General features: G+C 41.3%; 1 protein-coding gene across 1 annotated transcript in view; it reads right to left on the bottom strand.

Annotated features, from left to right (window-relative positions):
- Positions 1 to 530: 530 nt before the first annotated feature.
- Positions 531 to 17,277, bottom strand: part of C3H1orf198 (chromosome 3 C1orf198 homolog) — a 35,926-nt gene continuing 19,179 nt past the window's right edge. Inside the window, exons 3-4 of the mRNA XM_075064139.1 lie at positions 6,729 to 7,271; positions 531 to 3,356 (exon numbers count right to left, since the gene is read on the bottom strand). Of these exons, the coding sequence (XP_074920240.1) occupies positions 3,300 to 3,356; positions 6,729 to 7,271 (600 nt within the window). The 3' untranslated portion in view covers positions 531 to 3,299. The remainder of the gene's footprint in view (positions 3,357 to 6,728; positions 7,272 to 17,277) is intronic.

Genomic DNA, 17,277 nt, shown 5'->3' with positions numbered 1-17,277 from the left:
GGCGTATTTCTGGTAAAGAAGTTGCTGACATGTTAAAGCAGCAGCTGCAGACATAACTGTGTGTCGAAGATGCTTTATTGCATTTCATTGCTACTGCTCATAATGAAAACAATTAAGGGGCATAAGTGATATCTCCATTTTAACGGAACATGCTTTAGATCTGTATTTAGCCATTCATAATAGTGATGTTTATGCATAAAGTAAGTTATTTTTTAATACAAAAGATCTTCTATCCATCTTTACTCAATATTTTCTCTTTTTGCATAATGCAGCTGCAGTATCTTCATTCAGGCTGCAAATTTAAATGGATAGAATAGCTGCAGGTTTTTGGGTTTTTTTTAAACTTGCTTCGGAAGGCTGTGTAAGTAGCAAATTCTAATCTTTTCCATTAGTATTTCAGTCCACATTATAATTAAACTAGATCTGTACTAAACTCTGCATTTAATTATCTTCCTCCCTCATCCTACTGGAGAACATCACAGCTGTTCCTAAAGAGAGGCATCATTCTAAAGTTAAAAAAAACACTTCACTGCTTTTTCTAAATTTTTATTACATTTGTGTAGTATTAAATACATACAACAATCAGAAAGATGGCAGGATAAAATACCTATATCCTGAAAGTTCAGAATTTTTCAAGTCTGGTAATTCTAAGTCATCTTCCCCCTACAATACAATATATAGTTACCAAATACATTCTACTATTCTGCTGGAGGGGAGGTAAGAAGCCAGCAAGATGCAGTAAAACAAGCAATAAAAACATTGTTTAAAGTGGATTTATTAAAGGTTTATTAATATAAAATGTGACGAAGTACAATTTTTTTCTGTAAGAATTTTTAATAAAAAACATATCAAAGAAAGGGAGGAGCACTACTCTCATCAGAGCACAGCAAGGAAAAACCTATTGGGATGAGCAAATTTTTTGCAGTATGTTCTACCGGCTGGTCCCGAAGCGTACAATATGCAGTACACCAAAGGAGGGGAAGAAAGAGCACAGATCAAAGCAGATTATACATTTTTCATTGTTTTAGCAGAGATGTATAAGAATGCTCCTCCCAACACTGTGGAAAATTTCTTAAAGAGCTACAACTATTGAAGTAAAGTTAAAGTTTATGCCTCCTGCTTGGATTTAAAGCACATATTGTGTAGCCAAATATTTCAACGAATAGAAAACACTTAGACTTGAAGTTCTCTTAAAACCTGTGAAACGCATGTTAGTGTCATTCAGCAGTTTAAAAAAAAATTCCAAGAACTTAGTCTACAAAAATAAAAAGTACAAATCTGCACTATTTTACACATCTGTAGAATTTGTGCTCAAGTTATAATTTTAATGCCAGATGACTGTAACAGCTCAAACAAGAGTCATTTAGAAACATTAAACTGAACAGCAAAAGTTGTAAATATAATCCAGGATCATAGGAATCTGGCAAAAATAAAAGGAACTGCAGAGTACTAATACAAGACCCATTTTATAGCTTTTTTTGGGGTGGGGGTATATATCAGAGAGGAAAGAAAGAAAGTAAAGAAACTTCTGAACTATTATAAGGCTATGCTACTAAATACACTTAACCTAAGTATGTGTGGCAATTTGCCACTTAAAACAAAATTGAATGAGGTTTCATCTTTAGTTCATTTTATTACTAGAAGTGGGTCTTGGTTTTGAACAAGGCTAGATTTTGAAATTAGTCTTCCATTAGGTTGTACTGAATAACTTTTTACTGCTGTTGATACCAACATATGTCTGTCTACAAAGCAAGCAATACAGGAGTACATTAATTTGTAGACTAGGTACTGGAAGAGTTGGAATTTTTTTTTTAAACACTTAGATCATATAGCACAACATTCCCAGAAAGAACCAGTACATTTCAGTCTAACTGTCACTGTTAAAGATTACAGACTGTCAAATATCAGCCCAAGGGAGGCTTAGGGGAGTTATAATCTATCTGGTAGAGACTACCCATCAATTAGCCTTGATATAGTTTTGGCATGGACTCAGTAAATAAAATGAGTCAGGTTTTGCCAGCTACCGCAAACAAACATTCTGGGAACCACTTACTGAGGTAAAAGTGAAAGGTCGTTAAGCCTTGGGCATCAGAGAGACCATTCACTGGTTGTGCGTAAGGGGAATTAAGGCTTCAAGGCTAGGTAAACACAGTGAGAGTCAGTGTGTAAATCATGCTGCATTTCAGAGATGGCAGTTCAAATGATAGCTATAGCCTGTTTTCTATACTCAATACTAGCTGAAAATCATTCAAAAATAGAACGGGAAACCAGCTTGCCAAGTGCCCCATCTCCTCCCGCCCCAATTCTATTTCTATCTTAGGAGCAAATATCATCTGGCTGTTGAACATCAGAGATCATATGTATCCACAAGGGGAAAGAGCACCAGAAACTAGACTGATTTGTCCTCAAGAGGAATGGCTGCTTTAAAAGAGTACAAAGAGCCTTACTGCTCAGCTTTGCCACAACTTATATTAGTTTATTGAACAAACTTAGGTGGGAGTGTCTACTCCTGGAGATATCAACATTTCTTCTAGCAGGAGTTATGTACTGTACCAAGGGAAGCAGTGACCTTTGTAGGTTTGCATTTCCCTGAAGATTTTTTTTTTCCACTGTGTAACCCAAACCAAGTAATATTCCCATGTTTTACAAATATCTCCCCAAAAACAGACTTTATTCCACCTCCTGAGTACAGCTGCAGTGCTATTTTAGACGAATTCTTGCGGCAAAACCCTTCCCGCTTCTCAAAAATTAGTGGTAGAGAAATTACTGACAAGCTAAATATAAAATATACAAAGTTAATACAATGTTTAATATGCTTATTTTTCCATGCTTTTTTCATTATACATTTACCTAAAGGAGGCATGACTGTTGTTTTGGTAGCTTATTTAGAGCAATATCACATTTTGATTTTTGTATTGACCTATGGAATTGTTTGAGCCATGCTTGCTAGGTTGCTACTGAAAACAGAAACCTGTTCTTCGTAGATTCACTCTTTTAAATATCGAGGTTTTGATTAGGGTTTTTTTTTGGTCCCTAATACACAAATTGGTAGAAAATTATCCCCCCTTCAAATACAATAACTATTCAACTTGTAACAGACATTAAAAAAATCCAAAATGAGACCACACTTCTATCACTGAATCATTTTAAAATACAAAATTGCATCTGGTCTTATAAAAATGTTTATACAAAGCCAACATTGAGTTTGAAACTTTTTTTTAAAAAACACAGATGCTAGTAACTTAACATACAAAGAGTTTTTCTTTCCAAAAATTGATTTGAACTATTTTGGAGTATCTTTACCAGTTGTCTAGAAAATCAAAGCCAGTCTTCAAGATAACATTGCTTGTATTAATCTGTAAGAGAAACACAAAAATTAGATGATTTAAAGAAAATGCTACAATTAACAGGATCTAAAGAACTGACTGTCCCTTAGATCTACAAGAGCGTAAATATAGTTTTTAAAGCCCATAAATTAAGGCAGAGAGTTTACCACCATCTCACTTTCTTCCCATGTATTCCTGCATGCTTGAAAAGCATCTGCACTGGAAAATACTAGACATATGCAACCCACATATGACTGAGGAGCAAAAAGGTATTTCCAATTATCAGAGTAATACTGTGTTCTGTTGGTCAAAGGATTTCTTTATTCCTTCTTGCTAATTCACATGATGATTATTTTTCAGGACAGAAGGGGGGGGGAGGTGAAAACATACATAACCCATCAACTGTACATTCTGATTCAAACAGATTACTTATTATGTAAGAACAATATTATCTACTCACCTGCGTCCAAGTTCAGAAGGCCACTACTATGAAATTTAATTGAAATCTTACACATTTTCACACTGCAGGCGTATTACATTCTTGTACCCCCTAAGATTTGCTGCCATCATAAAATGAATTTAGGGTTTATGAAAGTCAATTACTCTGGAGATGTCATCTTTTTCCAAAACAGGTGCAACACAAGATTCCCCACACTGACTTCCCTGTTGATGCACTGAAATTTCGATCAAGAAGAATCACTTTGGGGTCAAGACAATCATATTTGAACCAATTAGGAAAAAAAAAATCCAACACAAGTTACTATGATGGGGTATATTATAACTGGCCATTAATACACACTTCCGCCAGTATTTATCTGCAAGGACACTCCAAGAAACATCCCTGCCTCCCTTTTCAAAAAAAAGAAATAGCTTCCTAAACATTTTTCGTAACTTTTGGCAGTTGGATAAATATTGAGCAGGGTGTGCAACTTTGACTTTTGTGGCCTCATATCACCTCCCTACAAATTTCACAAATAAAGTGGCTTATCTCTGATCTGTTGTAAGGAATGAGGCTGTAAACCAAGTACCTTCACTACCTGAGGCGTATAGTGATGCACCACAAACAAATACTAGAGTGTATTAGTGCATACCCCCTTGAGGCAAGCTGTAGCAAGCAATGAAATAAACAGTTAAGACATTCATTACCACATCTACACTCCAGTTTGCCTTCTCAACTTCATGTAAGTCTCCTCTGCCACCCATAGCACACACAACTTTGGGATTACAGACAGATGGTGGATGGCCATCTGGAAGAACAAGGGATGGGGTGAAAAAGGGTTTAGGCCATGTGAAATGCCTCAGAACCCGGTGCTTCTACAGGAGGGACGGATAGCTCAGAGGAGGGAGGGATAGCTCAGTGGTTTGAGCACTGGCCTGCTAAACCCAGGGTTGTGAGTTCAGCCCTTGAGGGGGCCAGTTGGGGATTGGTTCTGCTTTGAGCAGGGGGTTGGACTAGATGATCTCCTGAGGTCCCTTCCAACCCTAATGATTCTATGAAGAGCCCTTAATGCAGACAGCTCAGCAGAGACACTTGGCTTTCCGAACACTGCTGCCTTTGTGCACCCAGGAGAAAAAGAAACAGTGTCAGAGGACCTCTTCCAATACCTTGATGCAGACACGATAGGCTCCTCTCTCAAACCAGCTTCTGAGCACAGCCCTGGTTCTCATCACCCTGGCATCTGCCCATGAGCTTCTTCCTTCCCAGCCTCCCTGCATGCCCCCCCATGACCTCTTAAAATCCCATCTCTTCCCCACAGAATTCCCCCATATCTCCTGTTTGCCTAGCCTGCCTCCCTGGCTCTCCAGCCTCATATGCAGAGCACAGCAAGTGAGTCATGTTTGGCAAACAGACCCCCCAAAAATTCATGAATTTTCCCATCTCATTTTTCAGACTTGCTTTAAGTCAGTGAGCCAGGCTGGTTTCATCAAAAAACTGTACTAGCTGATAGACCTGAGCAGTTATCTAATTTTGGCTTTCCGAAATACCTGTTTAAATGTAACGCTTCAAAAGAGGCCTACATCTGAGCTATTATCAGAATGTAAGTTATGAAGTTTGGAGTCTGTGGGAACTGTGGTTGTTTAGCTAAAAAAACCTAAAGAAATGAGAGAAAACAGGGTGAAATTTCAAGTGAGGGTTTTTACATAGAAAATTCAATTGTGTTCTGAAGAGTTATTGTGTCAAATTTAGAGTCTACATTCAAAAATTACAAATGCAAAATTGGGGTTTTAATCTTGCTTTAAGTGCAAATCTCAATGCAACCTTAATTACTGAATTGTTACTAATATCTCCTTTGTGTGGTTTTTAAAGAAAACTGTTCAGTACCAAAATAATTTGTTACAATATTTGTTATATAAAATTTTATATATGTAATATTAATCTGAGGGTCTTCTGCCTTGAAGGATACAAAATTCATTACAATGGTGGTTGAAGTGATTCCTGTACAGTAGAACTTGTATATCTGTTTGTAAAGTAGCCACCTCCAGGAGACATCACCACACACTACACAAAGCAGCAAGAGGTAACAGTGAAAAAGGGGAGGCGTCTTTCCTAGTATTTGGTTTTTAAACTTCTTATTTTCTTTCCTTCCTCTCCCCATTACTTAGGTTGGATGCTAACCAAAATCATATCCTGTTGTGCCTTTCCTTTTCTCAGACGAGCAGCTGCTTTTCGAATAGTTCCTAACAGGCAGCTGAGTTGCTTTCAAGGTGTTTATTGAGTTGAAAAGGCTATCAGGAACTTGCTCTATTCCTGCTTTAGCCTTTTCAACAGAATGCATTCGAAAGCAGCCCCACTGAGGAAGTGACGGCTGGGCAGCACAGGGAGGGGGAAAGTTTTAAAAACAAATCTAGCTGCTTCCCAGCTGCTGCAACTCATCTCTCTATTATATTGTCTGTAGTTTAGAGAACTTGTCTTGTTCACCCAAGTACCTCTAATTCCTAGTTTTACTTGGAAAAGCTTTAAACTACAGGAATATCACTTGCTATTCCAAGTGAAAAATAACCCTAAATGTTCCTTAGTTTCAACTGGTTATGGTAAACTCTCATTTACTGTCCTAACTGTTGTGCAGTTTGTCTTTAATCAGCTGCTGTGTTCTATTCAGAAAGGGTTGCCATTTCAGAGGTGAATTGGTTTTGAGTGTTTACTGGATAAGAGGCATTATGTAACTATACGATATTAGGTATTACTATATTAAAAATACCCCATTACAGAAACAGACAAATTAGTGCATTGGTTGAATGGATTTCTTCAATCCGCAGCATTAAAAAAAAAAAAAAAAAAGACAACAAGCTTAGCTAGGGTTTAGTGCTCCATAGAATCCCTAATCTCCTTGAGTGACCTCATTGAACTTGTGTTACATACTCTCAAAAATTAAAGATAATGGATTAAATAGTGGTCCTCACCTGTCCAAATGTCTGTGGGTCTGAAAGCATCGTGCCATCATCACCTTCATTTCTTGACCCTGCAGATGCCAGTTGTTCCGGTTGCTCAGGAAGAAAGATGTCATCTGGAGTGCTAGTAGAGGGCTGATGGGGTTGAGGTTTCTCCCATTCTAGGGATGTGGCAGGAAGGCTTGGGGTGACAAAATTTTCTTGTTTAGCTATGGTGGACTTCTCAGCTTTAGTTGTCTGTTTTGGAGCAGACTCTTGCCTGTAATATGTTGGAAGGGACTTCTCTCCTTTCTCCATAGATTTGATCTGGCTCGGGGTTAAGGACTGGAACTCAGACTGTTCACCTTCAACCTTTGAGCGCTCTGCATTTATCTTCCAGAAAGATGACTCTTCTTCCTTCCTGGGTGGTATTAGCCCATCAGAGCTAGGTGCCTTACTACTCTGAGAAGACTTGGGGGCCTGGACACTGGGAGTTGCTTTGACTAGTTGCCTCTGTTCATTTTGTGAACCTTGTTCTTGTATAGACAGAGATGCAACACTGAACTCCATTTGACTCTGTAGGGATTAAAGGAAAAAAACAACGTATTTCAAATCTCTTTACAAAGGCAAAAATAATTACATTATGTTTGAGATCAGAGGCGTGTAATTGGTTATATAAGTTACTACAAGGATGGTGTGTGCGTGTGTGTATATATGTTAACATTTGCACCTGTGCCAAAGGGCTTTTAGAACAGGACCAACCAACAAAAGGCAGTTTTCTTCCAAGCTTCTACCCCCCAAAACTACTGAATGAAGAAACTGACAAAATTAAGTCTTAGAACCCCTTTGCAGGCCACACACTAGAGGGGAGGTAATCACATACATTTGAGTAATCTGATTCTGTTCAAGAATGGACAGTGGCATATGCAGACCGTATAGTCCAATGAAAAAAAAAGTGTTATAAATCCACATAAAACTATTTAAAGGATAATGGATATGTTTAGAAAGGCATAGAAAGTACACCTCTACCTCGATAGAACGCTGTCCTCAGGAGCCAAAAAATCGTACTGTGTTATAGGTGAAACCACGTTATATTGAACTTGCTTTGAGATCCACTGGAGTGCACAGACCTCTCCCCCCGCCCCTAGCACCGCTTTACACATTATATCTGAATTCATGTTATATCGGGTCACGTTATATCAAGGTAGGGATGTACCTTAATAGGACTTTTAAGCTGAGAAACGTTATAATTTTGTGTATCAGGCAAACAAGTTTCCATTACCTTCATTGAAGGTCCAATAATGGGTTAGACACTACAACTTCATCTAATTCTGAAATAGTGGAACATATTTATTTAACTATTTAATGAGCATGTATAGTAACAGGCATTTTATCAGTTCATTGTTTTTAAAATTAAGAGCAACAGCTTTATAAAAAGCAACAAATGTACACTTATTTCAGTTACAACATTTTGTAACTTTGTAGTTATATTGTTTTGTACTACTACCCTCAGTGTAATTAATTCCCAAGAGATCTCATTTCATCAATGGATAAAGAAAACACAGCTATACTTGGTGTGACCAGTGATCTTTCAAAAATAATGTAGATTGTCAGCAGTGATTTGACTTTGAAAAGCAACAATCGCATTAGTTACTTTACATATGAGTAGTTTATTACCGTAATATGTTACTGGTACCCCAACAGTACTCCAGAGGGCAGAAATAATTTGAGAGACACAATTTAGATTTTGTAGAAGACTGGTTTTACAAAACTTACACATTAAAATGCTTTCATGTCATGTTTCAGTGAACATGTTTTTACTTAAATATTTCTTTGCAGTGCTATGATCCAGAACACAATAGTACTGTAATGAGTGCCAGGAAGTGAAACAAGTCTAGTTATATTGTCCAATGCAAACAGTAAACAAACAGCAAAAAAAGTAAATTAGATTTATAAAATCATTACAAACCTAACACTACATGGTCTTAATGGGAAAAGTAAGGAGTTTTGTAAAATGAGTTTTTAGAAAAGCATGGATGGTATCCCTTTTCCAACACGAACCTTCTGTGACAAATCTGCTAAGCATTAGACTAACATTTCTACCAACTCCTACCCCACTGCACATTGCTGTCTTCTGGCCAGATAAGTAAAGAAAGCAGATTCAGAAACTCCAAGAAAAGACCATGAACCAGGAAGTGACTGGACACTTTTGGGAAGCAGCAGCAGCAGCATGGTTATCCAGGAGCTGCAGGGAATGGATGTGCAGGGTGAAACATAGAGGGAGCTGAAGCCAGAATAAGGCCAGAGTAAGGCCTGGTCTGGCTGTTTGAACTCAGCCGCCACTGGATCTCTGCCTTCCACTCCGGCAGCAGCTTTTTCTCCTTTGCCTCACAGATATGATACAGGACACAGCAGGCAGCTATAACCATTCGGGTATTTTTCTCACTGAGATCCAATCTTGTAAGTAAACACCAGCTTCCCTTCAATCTTATCTACCAAAAGTGTATTCAACTGTTATTCTACACTGCTGAGCTGGTAGTTGAATCTTTTCTTGGCGCTGTTGAAGTGGCCGGCATATGGCTTCATGACCCAGGAGAGCAAGGGGTAGCCTGGGTCCCCCAGTTTCACTATTGGCATTTCAACATCGCCAATGGTAATTCACTGGTCAGGAAAGAAAGTCCTTGCTTGCAGCTTTCTAAACAGTCCCGTGTTCTTAAAGATGTGAGTGTCATGCATCTTCCCTGACGAGCCAGCACTGATGCTGGTGAAGTGTCCCCGGTGAGCCACACTTGCATAACCATAGAAAAGTAGCCCGTCCTATTGATGTACTGTGGCAAGGTGGGCTGGTGTAAAAATAGGAATATTTGTGGCTGTGATGGGTTCGTCCCAAGGGGATCTCTGTGATCGGTCACCTGACATGCTGAAATTACCCCGAACCTGTTTTTCCTGCCAGCGTGGGACTTCCAGAACCTTGACTTGTTGAGCCAGGCACGCTAGCCTGCTGCAACACAGACCCAGGGCCTGGGCCACGCCCCCAAAGCTGCAGGCCTTAAGTGAAAACAGCTCTGTCTACCTGACTCCAGCACCCAGACACCAAGCTCCCAATGGGATCCAAACCCCAAATAAATCTGTTTTACTCTGTATAAAGCTTATACAGAGTAAACTCATAAATTGTCCACCCCTCTAAAACACACAGAGAGAGATGCACAGCTGTTTGTTCCCCCAGGTATTAATCACTTACTCTGGGTTCATTAATAAACAAAAAAGTGATTTGATTAATTATAAAAAGTAGGATTCAAGTGGTTTCAAGTAATAAAGCATCTACTACTCCATTGCAGTTGCTGCAGATCCATCCACCATCCTATGCGTTGCTGAGAGTCACAGTCCTACATAGCAGGAGACAATTAAGGCTCTGCACACTTGCATGACAAATGGACTACACAATGGATTTTCCAACTCCAAAATGATTTCCCACTGACAGGTAGCAATTCAACACTGCAAGTTCCCACAGAGTAATCTCCCCTCACTTTTCAACCATCAGTGTAGCTCTCATTCTTGTGTCCCTGCCCTGGACAGCTGGGGCGAGCTAAGTATACAGATCCAGGAATGTAACCTTGCACATCCAAAGGTTCTACAGCTGCTGCTCTTCATCTCAACCCTGAATTACAATGCAATCTCACCAGTCAATGCTTATTTCTTGGGCCCAGAAGTGGTGCTCCATCACCTGAAGCTGCTCCGTGAACACTAACAACCACCTTGAACTGGTTCTCGCTATGTTCCACAGCCATCTATCCTCCACAAAATCGTCCTGTGGCTCTTTCTACTGCTTTGCAAATACTGGAAGATCACGTGTCCTGTGTTTGCAACACTCATGACAATAATGCAGAGCTGTGTGGGCTCAATGCTTCTGTCAGAGATGGCAGACAGCGCCATGCAGGTTCGTGGGATTTAAAAAAAAAAAAAGACACACAAATTATGGGGTGGAGACTGTTATATGCTGGGAAGTTGACCCCTTGCTCCCAGTCATACTTGCATGACTCATTTCTGTCCCACCACAAATTGCCAAAATTTCCCAAAATACAGCACGCTTGATGATGGCAAGTTGCACACTGATGGTACATTGCACCATGCATCGACACAAGCACTCCTGGTGAATATGCACAGCACCAGCGCAACATGCCAAGAATGCACATGCACGAGCGATATACTAACTGCAGTGGCTTTATGCCAATGTAACTTGCATCGACCAAAGTCTGTAGCATAGATATGGCCGAGGCTGCATCAGAAGCCAGGGAACTGCTGTGAAGCAGGGTGTTGAAAATGCAGCCAGGATCATGTCTGTGTGGGATATATGGGCAAGAGCAGAGGCTGGGCAAGAAGCTGGTACAGAGATCTCTCAATGAGGATACACAAACAACTGATCCTGGCCTGGAAATGTTCAAGCTGCTATTTGCTCTGGATAGAGACTGGACTGGAGAGGGCACCCTAGACACCAGCCCTGAAGAGCCCTAACCTCGACTGGACTGCCCCAGAGGCCAAAACAAGAACTGCTATTGCTTACTGTGACCCATCAGGGCTAGTGCCTACAATGTCTAGCAGCTGAAGTGCCTTCAGCCCTTTACACCTGTCGCACTACTGATTGCCCACCTGTGCTTTAGGTTAACTACGCCCTGCGGGCCACATCTGGCCCGTGGAACTGTCCTGCCCAGCCCTTGAGCTCCCGGCCAGGGAGGCTAGCTCCTGGCCCCTCCCCCACAGCCTCAGCTTGCCATGCCGCCAGTGCTCTGGGTGGCTGAGCTGCGAGCTCCTGCTGGGGAGCGCAGCTGCGAGAGCTGCCGGCCGGGCAGTGCGGCTGCCAGTTCTGGTGCTCTGAGAGGCATGGTAAGGGGGCAGAGAGCAGGGGGGTTGGATAAGGGGCAGGGAGTCCCAGGGTGCAGTCAGGGGACAGGGAGCAGGGGGCTTGTCAGGGGGTGGGGGTGTGGATAGGGATCAGGGCAGTCAGAGCACAGGGAGTAGGGGGTTGGATGAGGATGGAGTCCCGGGGGGCGGGGCAGTTAAGGGATGGGAAGTAGGAAGGTTTGGACAGGGAGCAGGGGCCAGGCTGTTCGGGGAGGCACAGCCTTCCCTACCTGCCCCTCCAGTTTCAGAATCCAATGTGGCCCTCAGGCCACAAAGTTTGCCTGCCCCGACCTAAAGATTTGGTGTACCAGAGCGCTGATCAGCTATTCCAATTACATTTAAGTCTTACTTTTGAGGCTCACTAAAGATTGTATGCATTAACATTATTCCCACTGCACGTCACGTGTCAGTCTATCTTTTTTAAATACATGAGATGGTATCCTCAGGCATAAATATAATCCCATAAGATCTCATTTTCACAGGGAATGTGCTGGGATGCAATTCTGCACTCCTTGTACACATGAAATTTCCCTGGAGGTCAAAGGGAGAGTGTGTTAGTTTTGTGCAAGAAATGCAAGATCAACTCCTATTTTTCAGAGATCTGTAAAATTAAAAGTGTGAATCTTAACTAGGGATAACTAATTGTCACAATAGTGCACATTTTGCTTTGCACTGGTCAGCAGTCTACTATATAGAACTGACTCATGAATTAGCATCTGAACTCTCTAGAGAACTGGATCAATTTAGTGGCTTTACACATCCTACACTATTTACATGCAGGTAAGCAACACTTAACTGATAGCCTCAGTCTTGTAGTTCCACGATTAATTCATGGACTGCTCTGTCTTATCAAACGATGCAGAACACAATCAACATGGGACTAACTATAGAACAGTCACCATGGGTAAGAGTGAAATGACAAACTGCTCTGATCGTGCCACTTGAACAAATATCTCAATGAAAAAGCAAAAGAACAAACAAACAAACAAAAACTTACAATGCTGCAAAAGATTTTTGTTTTTGTTTTTTTTTTTAAAGGCACATCACTGTGTTATTAGTAAAAGATTTCCCCCCATTACTAATATAGGTAAAAGCTGCAGAAACAGATTGTTACTGACATAGCACTGAGGATATTCACCTTGTGTGCCTCTACAAAGTCACTTAGGAATACTATCCTGGAGAGATTCTACCATCCTGAATCCCAGGTTCATGTTTTATGATTTTGTTTTCTACAGTAATTATTTGTTTCCAGGTAACTCTCCATTCTTTTCTTAACTAAAGCTACTTTTGTTTTACCATGAGCAGTCACACGTGCTGTGAGACTTTACAGGACTGGTGATTTAAAGTAGAACTTGTAAACTGAGGTACACTACTCTGATGGTAGAGATCAGTGAGTAACCCATGTCAGGGGTTGCATACTACAGGGGAATGATTCAGTGAGACTCGGGGACTAGGTTGCACCTATTGTTAAGCTGGGCATAGCCCAGAGGAGAGTGCTTGAGTGGCTAAAGGACTGTGGTGTTAGGAAGCTGATGCACAGGCAAGACCCCCTCATGCGGGAGGCAGGAGGTAACAACATGACACACAGTCCTGCATACCCCAAGAACCGTCACACTCCTCTTCTTTCAAGTTTCAGGAGATCAGGTTTCTGGTTTAAAACCCATCACTTTGAAAACCAGAACAAAGGTTATAGAAGGATTTTAAAAACAAAAAAAAAACCAAACAAAAAAACCAAGACTATTTTCCAGCTATGCATTTCATTTTCAAATCTTTTGCAATTTAGCCCTGCCAATCCTGTAACGCAAACATCATGATTAGGGCCCTACCAAATTCATGGTCCATTTTGGACAATTTCATGGTCACAGGATTTTAAAAATAATAAATTTCAGATATTGTAACCGTGGGGGTCCTGACCCAAAATGGGGTGGGGGGGGCAAGGCTATTGTAGGGGGGCTGTGATACTGCCACCCTCACTTCTGTGCTGCTGCTGGTGGCAGCACTGCCTTCAGAGCTGGGCTCCCAGCCAGCAGTTGAGAGAGGTTCCCAGAAATGAGTCTGATCCAGCCTCAGGAGCAACCTGTGGTCCTGACCCTCCTCAGCCCATCTGGGACAAGCAGCTGGAGCCCGGCACATAGTAGGAGCCCCCAGCTGGGGCACCCCCAGCTCGAGCACCCCCAGCTCTGCCCCTCCTCAGCTCCAGACCCAGCACTTCATAATTAAAGGGGCCCCTGACCATGGGGCATTGGCGGTCGCCCACTTGCCCACATGTAAGGCCATACCCCCTCCCCCACCCCATGCCACTCTTACTTCTGTGCTGCTGCTGGCAACGACACTGCCTTCAGAGCTGGGCTCCCCACCAACAGCCACTCCTCTCTGGCTGCCCAACTCTATAAAATCTGGTCTCAGGGCAGATCAGATTTCACAGTCCATGATGCATTCTTCACACCTATGAATTTGGTAGGGCCCTAATCATGACTAAGGCTAAGATTTAGTCATTGGTACTTTTAGTAAAAGTCATGGACAGGTCACAGGCAATAAATAAAAATTCACATCCCATGACTTTTACCAAAAACATCAGTGACTAAAACCCTACTTCTGGGTCCGCTGGTCAGGGAGACCCCTATCGGGACAGGGCCCTACTCCAGTGCTGGCAGTTGACTGACCCCTGGCTGCTGCTCCCAGGGACCACTCTCGGATGGCTTCTGGGTGATCCCTGGAGCTGGGTGATCCACTCAGCTACTCCTTGGGGGCACCCCCACGACCACTGCTTGGGTGGTCCGCAGGACCAGCTGCACTGACCTCTGCTAGGGTGGTCCCCAGAGCCAGCTGCCCATGGCCTCCTGAGCACTGGTTGGCCCTGGGTGGCTCCAGGAGCGGCTGGTGCGGTTGGCCATGGGGTGCCCGAGCAGCTGGCCCTGGGGTCAGCTGCTCTGGGGGCCTTGAAGTCAGCCACACCAGCTGCTACAGAAGTCACGGAGGTTGTGGAAGTCAGAAATCCATGACTTCCGCAACCTTCATGAAAGAATTGCAGCCTTAATGACATGAGAGATGCCTCTTAAACTACATTCAATCAAGTTTCCTGTAGTAGATCATCTGCAAAAGAGGACACTCTATGTTTGCCTCTCTTAGTTTTGCAAGACAGACCTCCTGTGCATTTAGGTTTGTGTTAAACACTTTAGAGGCCAAGCTATTCTCAACAAGATGTTTTTACAATGAAGGACTGGCATATGTAAAGTCATTATGCTAATGGCCATCCTTCTTTCTTCTAGTAAACAATGCAGGATGTTAGGAGAATTGGCTTCAGAGAAGGAAGTTTTATGCCTAAGGCTACATCTTCACTACCGGCCGTTGGGTAGCAATTGATTTCTCGGGGATTGATATATCGCGTCTCATCTAGACACGATATCTTGATCCCCGAACAAGCTCCTGTCGACTCCGGAACTCCATCAATGTGAACGGCGGTAACGGAGTCGACAGGGGAAGCCGTGGACGTCGATCCCACGCTGTGAGAATGGTAGGTAACTATCTAAGATACGTAACTTCAGCTATGTGAATAGCGTAGCTGAAGTTGAAATATCTTAGATCGATTTCCCCCCGTAGTGTAGACCAGCCCTAAGGCATAGGGTTAGTCAGGAAGCCTGGATTCATTCCCCAGCTCTGCCAAAGATTCTGTGTGACCTTGAGCAAGTCAATCTCTGAGCCTCAGTTCCTCATCAGTAAAATCGAAAAAAATCCTTCCTTTCTTCCATCCTTTGTCTTTTTGCTTATTTTTGTAAGCTCTTCTGCCTGGGGACCGTCTCTTGTTACGTGTTTGTACATGCCTAACACAATGGCATCCTAATCTCAAGTTGGGGACACTGGATGCGATAATCATTCAAATAATAATAAATATTCTTATGCATGCACAGATGTGACAATGGAAAGCTTAATGTCACCAAGTGTAAGAATAAAAGAAAAAGGACTGAAGCAAATATGTTACAATTAATTCATATTAAAAGGAAAGTATAAAATATGGCCACATATGGAAAGCAGTGGCTTTACAGCAGCTAGAGCAGAGACTGGAAGTCAAGATTCCTTCACTTTATTCCTATTTCCACCGCCAAATCATGATGTGATTTTATACCAGTCAACCTATCCAGACCTCATTTTCTCAGTATAACTGAATACCACCTTTTGTTTCCCAAGAGTCTGGCAAAGATTAATACTTGTAAAATATTTTTAATCCTTGCATGAATGGCAATAAAAGTGCTCAGTATTAGCACAAAATGCCTGGATTTTAAGTTAGAGTTTTCCAAAAGAGTTGAAAGTGAAATTAAAGTTCCTCAGAATTTTAAATAAATAAATAAAGAAGAAAACAGACCTTACAAGAGAGGCGAGAATCCACATAAGCACAATGCAGCCATAAGCACAAGGTGATAAACACCAGTTTTGGTGGTGAGATTATCAGGCACATAGAGTGCATGTTAAAAGTGCACCATACCCTTATAGAGCCTGACATAATCTTACTGTATAAAACTAGATCTTGGTTCATAGAGTCTATACTAAAAACGGAAAAAGACTAAAAGACACCTAAGAGCTATTTTTACATCTTATTCACTTACCAGAAATGTGTAGGATTTTACTAAACAGATGAGCACACTGCCAAAATAAACTGTTTAGCTTGGCAGTCTCAAGATATCTAAGTTGTTGAGAGAAAGGCTTCAGAAACACTGTCAAAGAAAGCTCATTTTAAGCAGTGCCTAGTATATTAAGAAGCAAAATAATAAAGCTCAGTTTACTCAAAAGACAAAAATAATTAAATTAATTAAAATAAGGACGTCAACTTGCTGAAGAAACAGACAAACATGGAACCAAAATAGCACAGCCGTGCACAACAGCAATGATATAAAGGTTAAGGATTAAAACCTCTAAGCCAACAAAGAATCATCAACAGGTTTTAAAAAAAGACTCCACAGGAAAAAACAAAAAAAAACAAGCAACCAGTCATTCAAGACTAAAAATACTCTGAGTCGATGTCCAAAATAAAATATATGAGATGCACATTACATAAACTTCAGAGATAGTTGATACTGCAAAATATGAAACAGCAAAGTCACCAGCACAAATGTGTCTTTGACTTATTGTCAATTACAAGTATGACCTAAATCCAAATAATGTCTTATGTCCATATTGCTAGTATCTAGTAAAAACACAGTCCTAGCAATAAAGAATATCTGGCCAACATCTAACTTGGACAATTATATTCTGCCTATCAAAGGACCTAACTACATTGAGACTAAAACTGCTATTTACAATCAAGTTTGAATACAGCTATCACTACCAAGGTACTGAAAATGAATTCCATCACCAGTGCAGACAGGAATTTTTTGGCCCAAGAACTGTTAGTCTAAATCTATAGCATGACTTTATAGCACTGTTTTAAGTAGTCTATGGTAAGGTTTTATAGGAACAAAGTTGCTACCACATTGATCATGGAAACAGTGCTATTCATGCCAACTTACTAGCAACAACAATATTTAAAAGAAGCAAAGAGTCCTGTGGCACCTTATAGACTAACAGAAGTTTTGGAGCATGAGCTTTCATGGGTGAATACCCACTTCGTCGGATGCATGTAGTGGAAATTTCCAGGGGCAGGTATATATATGCAAGCAAGAAGCAGGCTGGAGATAATGAGGTTAGTTCA

This window comes from Chelonoidis abingdonii, chromosome 3 (assembly GCF_003597395.2).
Source record: "Chelonoidis abingdonii isolate Lonesome George chromosome 3, CheloAbing_2.0, whole genome shotgun sequence".
Taxonomy (NCBI): Eukaryota; Metazoa; Chordata; order Testudines; family Testudinidae; genus Chelonoidis; species Chelonoidis abingdonii.
This window is presented reverse-complemented; position numbering and strand designations above follow the sequence as displayed.